At 42.4% G+C, this 12,086-nt stretch overlaps 1 protein-coding gene across 24 annotated transcripts in view; it reads right to left on the bottom strand.

Moving 5' to 3' along the window:
• Positions 1 to 12,086, bottom strand: part of MICAL3 (microtubule associated monooxygenase, calponin and LIM domain containing 3) — a 299,572-nt gene that overhangs the window by 153,129 nt on the left and 134,357 nt on the right. For all 24 annotated transcript variants that reach the window (XM_077468826.1, XM_077468846.1, XM_077468830.1 and 21 more), the window contains exons 6-8: positions 11,895 to 12,050; positions 10,247 to 10,347; positions 5,092 to 5,349 (exon numbers count right to left, since the gene is read on the bottom strand). In XM_077468826.1, the coding sequence (XP_077324952.1) occupies positions 5,092 to 5,349; positions 10,247 to 10,347; positions 11,895 to 12,050 (515 nt within the window). The remainder of the gene's footprint in view (positions 1 to 5,091; positions 5,350 to 10,246; positions 10,348 to 11,894; positions 12,051 to 12,086) is intronic.

Here is a 12,086-nt window from a genome sequence, read left to right as displayed (position 1 = left end):
TGTCCTCACCTTCCAATCTGGGGAGCTCCTTGCTTGGCTGGAGAGAAGGATGAGGAATTTGAGAGGGGGAGAGTGTTTGTTCCAGGTGAACAAAAATGTAATTTTGGAGGCACTTGAGCAAAAAAGGAAGAGCTTTGAATGAGACATGCATAAGGCCTAGGGCTCTCCTTAAGAATCTCAGAGGGGTTCCTTTTTGATATAAGGTCCGAGTATAAGAACTTAGAAAGAAGATGGTAAGGAAAGCCTTGCCTATGCCTGGTCTAGAACGAAGCTTGTTATTCCAGATGCAAGCATGGAGTGGAGAGACTTTTGGAAGTGGATAACCCAACCTATTTTAATAATCTGAATAGACTTTTGTAGGTTTTCAAACAGCTGTGATAGATGAATCCTTCAGCAGGACATCTAAGATCCTGGTAAATTGGAGTTCTTAAGGAGGGATAGAAAGGGTGCAAGAGACTTTGTAAATGTTCTGGATGCAGATAAGCTGAACAGCAGTTTAGCAAATTGGAAGTATTTGTCTCCTATGGCGAAGTTCAGAAAGCCCTGGTAAAGAGGGTATATGGGAATATGGAGGTAGGCATCTTTAAAGTCTGATGCCAGGTTTTCCCATAGTCTCAGAATAAATAACTGACCTTAGATTCTATGCCAAACTTGTGAATGCAAATAAAGTATCTGTTTAGGAATTTTAGGTCCAGGATAGGATGAATACCCCCACTGGGTTTTGGTACATTAAACAGGTTTGAGAAAAACTTATATGAACCTTGCCTCCAGAGGAACTAGAACCACTCCCTGAGACAAGAGATGGTTCAGGGCAGTTTGTAAATCTGACAGTTCTTGGACATTTTGGTTTGCTTGAATGAAGAAAATGAAGAGTGGGTAGTGTTTGGATTGGAACTTTATTTTTTACCCCTTTGAGACCATCGATTGAAACCATAGATCTGGGACTTCTGTGGCACAAAGGAATGCAAATTTTAGCAGATGTTTCCCCACTCTTAGGAGTGATTGTGCCCCTTTATCAAGAGTGCTTTGTGGCAGACTTGGTGGGCGCGGTGTTTCATATCTTGCACCAAAAGTAGGGCTAAAGTTTGGCTTGGAAAACTGAAAATGCACGAGGAGAGCAGTGTAGCATTTTGAAAATTGGAGCCATTATGGAAATTTGTGTTAGGACATGTTTTTAGGGCATCAATACAGAGAAGTTGAAAGGCAGCATTTGTAGGTTTTCTGAAAGGGTTTGGTACTGAGACAGGATCCTGGATCATTTCTCTAGTCCAAATAGCTGTGGTTTGACAAACTGCAGCAATAGCCTTTTGTAGGGCTGAACCTGGAAGAGTAAAGATAGCCCGTAAAAGTCTCACATTTTATTTCTGCAGAATCCTTAATTGAAGAAACCTCTTATAGGCACAATAAGAGGTTTGTTCAAGACTGCCAAGTTTACTACTAGAATGGTCCACTTTAGTGAATTTGCTTTCCCCTTTTAGGGAAAACCCAACAATCATACCGTTGTGCTCAAAAGCTTGCAAACCATGGCAGAAATCGTGAAATTTTGGCATCAATATCTGATCATGCCAAAAAAATCTTTTATTTAAGGATAGCAATCACATGGTCATTTATTATCATAGTTTTTTGGATTTTTTTTTAATTATAACAGAAAATACCAAAACGGCCCCGATCAAAAGTTAACATACCCTGGATTGTTTGGCCTTGGTACAGACACAGAAGGTGGCACACACAGGTTAAATGGCAATTAAAAGGTTAATTTCCCACATTTGTGGCTTTTTAAAATCACAATTAGTGTATAAATAGTCAATGAGTTTGTTAGCTCTCACATGGGTGCACTAAGCAGGCTAGACACTGAGCCGTGAGGAGGTAGAAAAGTCAAAAGTCCTGCGTAACAGGGTAATGAAACTTAAAGATGGAAAAGGATATAAACTGATATCCAAAGCCTGGAATAGCCTTAAGACAGTTTTTTGGCACGATTGGTCATATTTTCAATATTGATGCCAAAATTTCACAACTTCCACCAGGGTATGCAAACTTTTGAGCACAACTGTATATTGTTCATGAATGGGAAAGATGAAGGTCTTTTAAACTTTGCAGATCTTAGTATCCAGTGAGGCATGTTGAGAGAAGAGAATTAGGTGTCATTGTACCAAGGCTCTTGTGCACAGCAGAAGCTAGCATATCTACATTGGCAAGCATATTGCACAAAAGTCATAGAAGTCTCCCACAGCCTACACCACCTAGGGGTCTTCTTCAAAGTTTTCCCATGTCTATCATTTATGCATGAAGTAGTTCCACTTCTGAAAAGATGGAGGTGGAGAAGAGCCCTGGTGCTTTAGGCGCTGGATATGGATGGCTGTATTAAAGGCCATTTATTGACTGAAAAATTCCAACGTAGATGCAGAATTATCTGCCTTGGACAAATATTCTGCTGGCTGCATGCCTAAGAACTAGAATCAGAAAGACTGGTGTTAAAATATGGTCCTGTTCCATTGCAAGAGAAGCAATGTTGCTGTGAGTGGTTTGAGTACTTTGCAAATCATCAGCAGGATGAATGATCTTCTAAGCTTTTGCTGTGGTTCCCTGAGGCTGGTATCCACCCATTGCCATCAGTGAGGGCAATCCCCTGTGGGGTGTACAGTCAGCTGTGGAAATGGGGTACACTTGTCCCGGAGAAGGATACACAGCAACCAAGGCATCTTCGGTCCTGTACAAAGTCCTCGTGACGAAAGGTCATGAGGAAGTGCCTGGGTACCTTATCAGAACTTTGGGCAGGGGCTGGTGGTAATACTGAGACCTGTGATGGGATAGCAAAAATGTTACCACCAAGTTTGAAAGGTTAAACACTCCATAGTGAATAAAGTAAAAAATAATTCCCAGTTTCCTGATGGTTTTAACTAGGATTGTCCCGATACCACTTTAATACCGAGTACAAGTACCTATACTTTAATGTCATGCGACATTGGCACTAATATGCAGCACAGTCCGTAGCTTTATTTTTATTACAACTATTATTTGCAATTTTTTAAGTTATTTTTACACACAATATATAAAATGAATTTAATTTTGTGGACAGTCCGTGATTATTTTTCATTTTTACAATCTTACTTTAGAATTTATTACAAAGTTTCCTTTTTTTATTATTCAATCTTAGGGAAGGGGGGCTTTGGTGCTGATGTCAGGGGTCTAAACAGACACCTGACATCTCCCCTCAGACATGGAAAGACTGGGAGGAGAGAGATTCCCCAGTCCCTTTCCCAGCAGCCTCAGCTGCATTGAAGATGAACGAAGAGGAGACAGCAGCTCTTCTCCATTCATAAACTGAAGCATTGTAAACACAGTTTACAACACTCAGTTATGAATGGACAGCAGCAGTGATCACTGTCCATTCAGAAAAGGAAGGAGCCAGTAAATTACATTTACCGGCTCCCTCCTCCACTCTCCATCCTGAAAGACCTGGGACGGGGGGGGCGAAGAGCACACAGAAGGGGTCTGGAGGACAGGGGAGGGGGGACGGAGGAGCGCACAGAGGAACACAGAGGCGAGCCGGTGAAGAATACAGGGGAAGCTTGGGAACAAAATTGGTGCGGCGGGGGGGGGGGGGGGGGGGGTGGTAAGTTATAAAATCACCAATCTCCCAGTGTGCTTCTCCTCTCCCCTGCTTGCAAGCTGCTATATTGAAAGCCACCAGTGATTATAATTTCTCCCGCCACCACACTGATGGTTCCTGAGGGCCCAGGTATTGGATTAGGCATTAGGAGCATTTGCACAAGTACCCCTGCAAATATTCGGTATCTGGACCAATACTAGTATAGGGACAACCCTAGTTTTAATGTACAAAGGAATACTAAAACACTAAAAAGCATAATGCAAGCAGTGGAGATCTTAAAGTGTTACTAAACCCAGTAATATGAAAATAGTTCATCTGCCTGCCTACAGCTTATAAATCTTTGTTACATTAAAATACTGCCACCATATGTATCTTTTTGTCTGATCTGTATACCACGGTCACGTGATAAACTGCAGGGTCTGCCCGAGTGCTAAGTGTTCAGGTAAGTGGAGATTTCCACTACAGCCTGTGTCCTCATGCTGTTATGGGAGGCGGATCATCCAAGATGTGACATTCCACCTACTGTTTTTTTTTTTTAACTACTGGGCATGAAGGAGGGAGAGACTGGGCTTTAGGATCTATATAAACACCCAAATGTGTGATGTCAATATCATGTGACCTGAAAAATTCAACAAGGAAATATTCTCTCCAGCAACAGAGACCAAAACTGAATGTGCAGAGGGACCACTGTCTTATCTGGCCTTGCAGGAGGGGGAGGATCTGTGCATAGAGGATCAAAGCCTTTTTACACAATACAGAGAAGTAACCCAAAAGTGTGTATAACAAGCCTGCCATTTTGCATATACAGATTTTACTGTTGGGGGTTAATGCTTTAAGTTTCATACTTGTATTAGGGCTACAGTAACAGTTCAAACCTGTTCCCTGCATGGGTCTAAGCTTCACAGTGGGCAATAGAAGTGATAGAAGCTAGTGAACAGTTTATTGAAAATTTGATTGAAAGTTTAAAATAACTAGTTAAAAGCTGAGCTCCACCCAAAAGGGCTGGATTGAAAATTGGCTTGGGTGAAGATACCGCTGGGTTCCTGGACAGGCAAGTGACCCAAACATTAAAGTCAGCAGCTACAGCAGCTCAGTCTGTGCTGAGAGTGAACATTGCACGCATAGTGAGCACATAACAGATGCCCAACGATATGTGTGCCCATTAAAGCCCACCCTTTGGCTACCACAAGTGTCGAAAAAGGTCAAGATATGAGGGAAACAGGGATGAACAAGCCAGATACACAGGATGAAAATTTAGAGACATTCAACATGCAAGTGCACTGCTGCCTCCTCCCCCAAGTCACATGAAATTTTAAATTTTCACATGTTAAACCTATAAATTGATCCTGGTCCTACTACAGTTCGCAATATATCATGTAATTGCAAAAAAATAAATAAATGTGGAGGTAAGCTGTAATTGGCTGAAAGTTTTAATTACATTTTTTTCTAAGAGCACAAACTGTCCACCATGATCTACTGACCTCTAGAAGGCTGTCGCCCACCAGTGCCACAAGCAGTCGATGACTATTCCTCTCTCGCACCAGTGCGGCATTCTCCGAGGCATACATGCAGGTGAAATCAAACATGGCTACGTCCGGCTGCCCATAATGATTGATGGCAAAGTCCAGGGTGGGCAGCTGCTGATTGGTGGAGAAGCGAGCAGCCTCTGTGGCGTAATTCAACAGCGCCTCCTGGTCCACATTGGCACGTGACAGCAGCATCTCTGTGTCGGCATAATCCTGTGGAGGGGGCAATGAAACTGATGAGCGGTATACCAGAGAACGTAAACACAACAGTCTGCAATTGAGATCATACAAAATCATATGCCAATTGTACTACAAATGTAACAAGGAGGAAATGTTTTCCTTCATCAGCGGCTTAAGAACTCAGAACGTTCTTGAAAATAAATGTATTATTACTTTGAGTTGATTTTTTTAAAGTGGTTGTAAAGGTCTAAGGTTTTTTACCTATTCTATGCATGAAGTTACAAAATATTCTATGTGCAGCAGTTTCCCCACCTCCCCCCCCCCCCAATACTTAACTAAGCCCCCTATTGATCCAGCAATGTGCACGAGAGCATCAGCTCTCTCCCTCATCATTGGCTGAGACAGCAGCGGAATCCATTGGCTCCTGCTGCTGTCACTCACAGCCAAACCGCCAATAAGTTAAGAGGGCGGGGCCAAACCGTGGCTCAATGTCTGAATGGACACGCAGAGCAGTGGCTAGGGTGCCCCCACTGCAAGCTGCTTGCTCCAGAGGGCATTAGACAGAAACGAGGGGCCAAGAACACTAGCAGGGGACCCAAGAAGAGAAAGATCAGGGCTGCTCTGTGCAAAACCAATACACAGAGCAGTGACGTATTGCATGTTTGCGAATTAAAACAAAAAAAAAAAATTGCCTCCAATATATCACTTTAAACTTCGAGAGAGTATATCAAATACAGATCTACAACATTTTAAAACCAAAAATCATATTTATATATTATTATGTATATAAAATAGAAGCGTGCCCAGCTCTCCAGTACCCAATCTACCTATGGTATAAATAATTTAACATACAGTATGTGCAATGTAAAAACTTTGAACATGTGGTTCCAAAAGAGGCGCATAAAAGTTAAAGTAGAACTCTGGGCAGAAATGTTATATATACGGTGCTTCTGAAATCCTGTAAATCATTTCTTCGTGTTAAGAGTGCACAGTCCTCCTGCCGTCATCAACCCAGCCTTCTTTGTTCAATGGAAGGCCTCTGTGCTCCTAATAGACTGTTCACAAAACCAGCACCAGTCTTGTACAATCCTCACTGTAGTTCTTTGTAATGAGTGGTGATGTAATTACATCATAATGTGTGGTGTCAGGAGTCTGACTTTGTGCGGTGTAGTTAAATTGATTGACCAGCAGATCTGTTCCACCTTCTATGACCTCAGACTTTCACTGACAGACCAGATGTGGAGGCTATACAAATAAGCCTTAGGCTCAAAGTGCCCTTCATCACAGCCACATGCAATATTGGACTGTGAGGAGGTAATGTACAACATGATGGCATAAAATATAAAGCGTCAGAGCAGGGCGCAGTGATGTGTGTTCTGCAGAATCAGAAGCCTAGGAGCAGCATACTTCTGATCCAGTGTGCACTGTCATGTCCACCCAAACGCTAAACCTTGAGGGGGGGGGGGCTCAAGAGATGTGTAGTCACAGTAAGCAGTGAGAAACATTAACAGGAAATGACACCACCACTTTCGAGATACTTCCTCCTGGATGCTGGGGATTGGGGAAGATGCAGGGTAAAATGAAGACATCATGGATTTTTAAAATGCTGAGTTTTAAACAAAGTGTGCAGTTTTAATCAAGATCACATCAGCGATTTTGCTTAACTTATTGCACGGGGCTATAATATATATTTAATCACCATCCCAGAGTTCTTATTTAACAATTATAAACTACTGTAAACCACTAAACGTTTGTGCATACTTTTCATATACAGTCTCAACAAGAGGTAAACGCTGCTACTTGTGTTTATACGTGCAATTTCTCATACACAAAACTTCCATATTCAAAAAATTACACCCAAACATACTTGCAAATACTGATGTTTACATGCAGATACCAGCGTACCATATTTTTTCAAGATGATCAGATTTACGCACCAACTGGGACTCCTGGATGTCTCAAGTACAGGGGCATTTTGTGCCATATTCTCATACAACTATTTACATTGTGGGCACTTACAGTTTAGCATCCTTGAGGTAGTGACAAAAATACTTCCCATTTTTAACGTCACTTGTTTTCAGTAGTATGCATTTTCCAATTTCTCAGGAGAGAAGAAGTTTATAAAAGGGTGCAGTATTACTTTTGGAAATAGGTCTGATGAAATTACTGCATGCTCCAGTCCAGCACTGAAAGTCTGCATTTAATATCTGGAGAGCAGGTCACGCATCTGCCATCTGGATACCAGGGCCGGTGGGGAGGAAGGAAATGCCAAAAGAAATCACATTTGATAGGGAGGAACAACCCTTCTCTGAAAGTTGCATGTAGGTTTATTTTATTTTATATATTTTATGGTTCACGTTGGTATGACAAACGCTCTGACATTGGGAGCTCATGTCGCATGACATGTGAAAATCAATGTTTCCCTATGGGAGCCGTCTTAACTGGTCCGACACAAGTCGGTCCGACACCATTTTCTCCACGTGGGGAGTTCCCCTTAAAATCCATAGCAGATCGAATGGCCTGGTATGCTCTTGGAGGGAGAACCCATGCCGGTTTTTTTTTTATTTATTATTTTTTTTTATTTGGTGGAGTTCTCCCTAAAGATTCATACCAGACACGGTGCCTGGTATTGTCAGGGATCAAAGTCAGATCCCTGTTCATTAAAGTCGGACGCATGTCAGAATTCAAGTTGCAGGGCAAAATCGGATCCAAAGTGGTACAACTGTCGTGTCGTACCAGTGTGAATCCGGCCTAAGGGGGTGTTTTTAATCTAAGCTTGTTACCTATATAAAAAGATACCTGTCCACAGAATCAGATTCCAATCCTCCCACCATGGCCAAGACCAAAAAGCTATCCAAGGATGTCAGGGACAAGATTGTAGACCTACACAAGGCTGGAATGGGCTACAAGGCCAATCGCCAAACAGCTTGGTGAGGGGGTGGCATCAGTTGGTGCGATTATTCAAAATAGGAAGAAACACAAAAATAACTGTCAAATCTCCCTCAGTCCGTAGATCCATGCAAGATCTCACCTCGTAGAGTTTCAATGATCATAAGAACGGTGAGGAATCAGCCCAGAACTACACGGAAGAATTTTGTCAATGATCTCAAGGCAGCTGGGACCAGAGTCACCAAGAAAAAAAAAAACTGGTAACACTACACTGAAGGACTAAAATCCTGCAGCACCCGCTCAAGAAAGCACATGTTCAGGCCCATCTGAAGTTTACTAATGAACATTTGAATGATTCAGAGGAGAACTTGGCAAAAGTGCTGTAGTCAGAGGAGACCTAAATTGAGCTCTTTGGCATCAACTCAATTCGCTGTGTTTAGAAGTGGAGGAATGCCGCCTACGACCAAGAACACCATCCCCACCATCAAACATGGAGGTGGAAACATTATGCTTTGGGGGTGTTTTTCTGCTAAGGGGACAGAACAACTTCATTGCATCAAAGGGATGATGGAAGAGGCCATGTACTGTCAAATCTTGGGTGAGAACCTCCTTCCCTCAGCCAAGGCATTAAAAGTGGGTCATGGATGGGTATTCCAGCATGACCATGGCCCAAAATACACGGCCAAGGCAACAAAGGAGTGGTTCAAGAAGCGCATTAGGGTCCTGGAGTGGCCTAGCCAGTCTCCAGACCTTATTCCCATAGACAATATGTGGAGAGAGTTGAAGGTTTAATTTACCAAACGTCAGCCCCGACACCTTAATGAATTGGAGAGGATCTGCAAAGAGGAGCAAGACAAAATCCCTCATGAGATATGTGCAAACTTGGTGGCCAACTACAAGAAACGTCTGACCTCTAATTGCCAACAATGGTTTTGCCACCAAGTACTAAGTCAGTCATGTTTTCAGAAGGAGTCAAATACTTATTTCACTCATACTGCAAATCAAAATTTTTGCTATTCTGCCTCTCAATTTTGTCAGTGGGCAAACGTAAAAAATCAGCAGGGGATCAAATACTTTTCCCCCTCAGGGTGTATAATTGTGTTATATACACACCCGTATAGAGACGAAAATAATCGATTTGTTGAGACTTTAAATGATGCAGGGACCTATTAAGGTCTCATGCCACCATCCCGGTCTATGTAGAAAAAGGAAGAAGGGTGGGATTTTAACAGCTTGCTGACCACCTCATGCAGATATACTGTAGCAGAATGGTACAGCTAAGATACCTGTACGTTGCCCTTTAAGATCTGCCACCCCAGGAGTCTATAAGGGCGCACAACATGGCTCACACCCCCAAATACCACGCTGAACGTGCATGGGGAGGTGCCAACGCCCGAACCACCATGTCCCCTGGCACTTGGCGCCAAAACCCCTAACACATATTAAGGATGGAAAACACTGTTGGAACGGCAGTACTCACTCATATTTTAATCGATCATGTGTCCGTTATCCCTTCATATATGAGGTACATGATTCGAATATAAACTTTTTGTAAATTATGGTATTTTATTCCTAATATTGATAGGCAGCCAAGGAGGTGTTATACCCATAATCTTTCCATATGGATATGCGTCATTCATGCTCGTATATTTATGCACATAGATGAATTATTGTGATATCAGTACCACGTATTTATTCGGACACAAATACCAAATTCTGACTTTTCATATTGACTGCGTGTCATTTAAAGTCACACCCTCCTCTTCCTCCTTTTTCTACATACGTATAGAGGTTGGTTATAGCATTCATAGCATGAAAAGCAACTTGGGTGCTCTCGATCAACACACAAAAGCAATACTTAGAGTACACGGGGCACTACAAATCGGATGGCTATTATCCCAGGGAACTGGTCAGTAGAGTACTCCCCATCTTCTGGAAGATGCCTTTGTCTGCTGTACAAGCTGATTTCTGCTTCCGAGGCTGTCACTTTGCTTGCTATTAAGCTGTAATAATTAATGGATGGGATTCAGCCTGATGTTACCTGTAAGATGACCCCTTTCTCCAGCAAGCTCTGCTTCTTAGCTGTCATGACAAAGTAGTGTGTGTCATCCTTGTAATAGACAATGTTCTCCAGATCGATACCTGTGAACAGAAGGGAGTACGTTGTGAAAAGGAAGTAAGGAGTGGAAAAGGAGGAACACAAAAATAATGACTTCAGTCTTAATTAAGCAAGCAGCATTTGTTAATTTAGCACAAATGAATGCAGCACTGCATTTACATAATTTAATGTGTAAATGTTTTTAATTCTGCGAGTGCAAGTATCTGAATCTGACTTGCCATCACCCTTTTACAGTACCTATATAGCAGAGCTCAAAATTGCAGAGGGAGAAACAGCATCGGGGGCCAATCAGTTGCGCTCATGTGCCAACAAGAAACATGCTCATAGAAAGAGAGAGCAGAGTGACAGAATAGAGACAAGATCTGCAAGTGTTACTGAACTGCAGGAGAGAAAAAAAGTGCCAGACAGGGCTTTGCGTCAGAGCAGTGTAAACCTCACAACTGGATCGACTAATACAAATACTATGGCAGGTAAAAACAGGTCTGATATATCCATTTTATATGTTGATTTGTCGGTTTGCCTGAACGTCAGCTTTGCAGAAAAGCTGCAATTTGAAACCCATGAACGTCAATTTATTCAGGGGGAAAAAAAAAAAAAAAAAAGGAAGGTTTATAAACATAATAATTTTTCTCCTTTTCCCTCGTTACTGTTGTCCACCAAGATCTGCTTATTAAAGTGACAGGGGCCAGCCCCACCCCCAATATTAGGCCCCATGCATAAATGAGAATAAGGTAATTTCCAATTGACCACAGAAGACTCAGCGGGGATCTATGCAATAAGCAATTACCTGAGGATGATTGGCCCTGGACTCAGTCTGCATCCAGGGCCACTTATCCACTGGAAAAAAAATCACTCCATAAGCAACTACATGCAAACCATTTCAGGCTCCCATTTCAATCATTGAAGATTCCCACCTAAACCTAAATGCATGGATCCTGGCTGAGTCTTCCACAAGTACCTGCAAACAGTCCCATTCGCAAGTCGGAATACTTCTATTTACTGGTCTCTCCTCCACTGGAGGCAGCTCAATCGCTGTTCCAGAGATCTAGGAGTGAGGCTCCACAAGCATAAAAAGACCCTCTATTCCTTCCTATTCAGAGGCCATTCATTAATCATTTCAGAGGCGAACAGCCTCTTCATATGAATGAACTCCTTTGGCAATGTAGAGCCCAGCCAGGAGACATTTAGCACAGTAATTGTGTGGTTTTAAGCCATTCAGTAAAGTCTTTAAAAGGAGTGGGGATAGTAGGTGTGAGGCTTGGAAGTGGATGCATTTAAAGGGTAACAGTACTAAAAGTACAGTTACACTTGGCCCCTTTTACTGTAGCATTCTTAGCTTTTTCTATGCATTTTTTTTTCTGCACATGCTTGCTGCTGCACTAAAGATATGCTCTGTGTAGAATAATTTCAAGGCTGTTCACATGGAATAAGAGCAACAGAACGCCTGTAGAATCATTCTCAAATGTGCAGCAACTTCGAAGATTTTAGGCACATTACCGATATTTCAACAGTCATCTACTGCAGCAGCCATTATCCCACACAGATTATGGGGCAGTCAACCGACACTGACCCGTAGCCTCCCGCAAATCCTGAAAGAACTTCTGGTTGAAGATGAAGGCCACGCCGCTGATTTCCTCCACCTTCGCCTCTGCTGTCGTGTTCCGGTTAATGAAATTCGCTGTGATGGCGATGGCCAGCTTCCCACGAAACTCCTTTCTGCGGAAACCTTCAGAGGAGACAAAGAAGCAAAAAGGTTTCAGCA

This window comes from Lithobates pipiens, unplaced genomic scaffold (genome assembly GCF_037356315.1).
Source record: "Lithobates pipiens isolate NorthernLeopardFrog02 unplaced genomic scaffold, aLitPip1_a1.2 Scaffold_8, whole genome shotgun sequence".
NCBI lineage: Eukaryota > Metazoa > Chordata > Amphibia > Anura > Ranidae > Lithobates > Lithobates pipiens.
The sequence above is the reverse complement of the archived record's forward strand: the minus strand, read 5'-3'. Positions and strand labels throughout refer to the sequence as shown.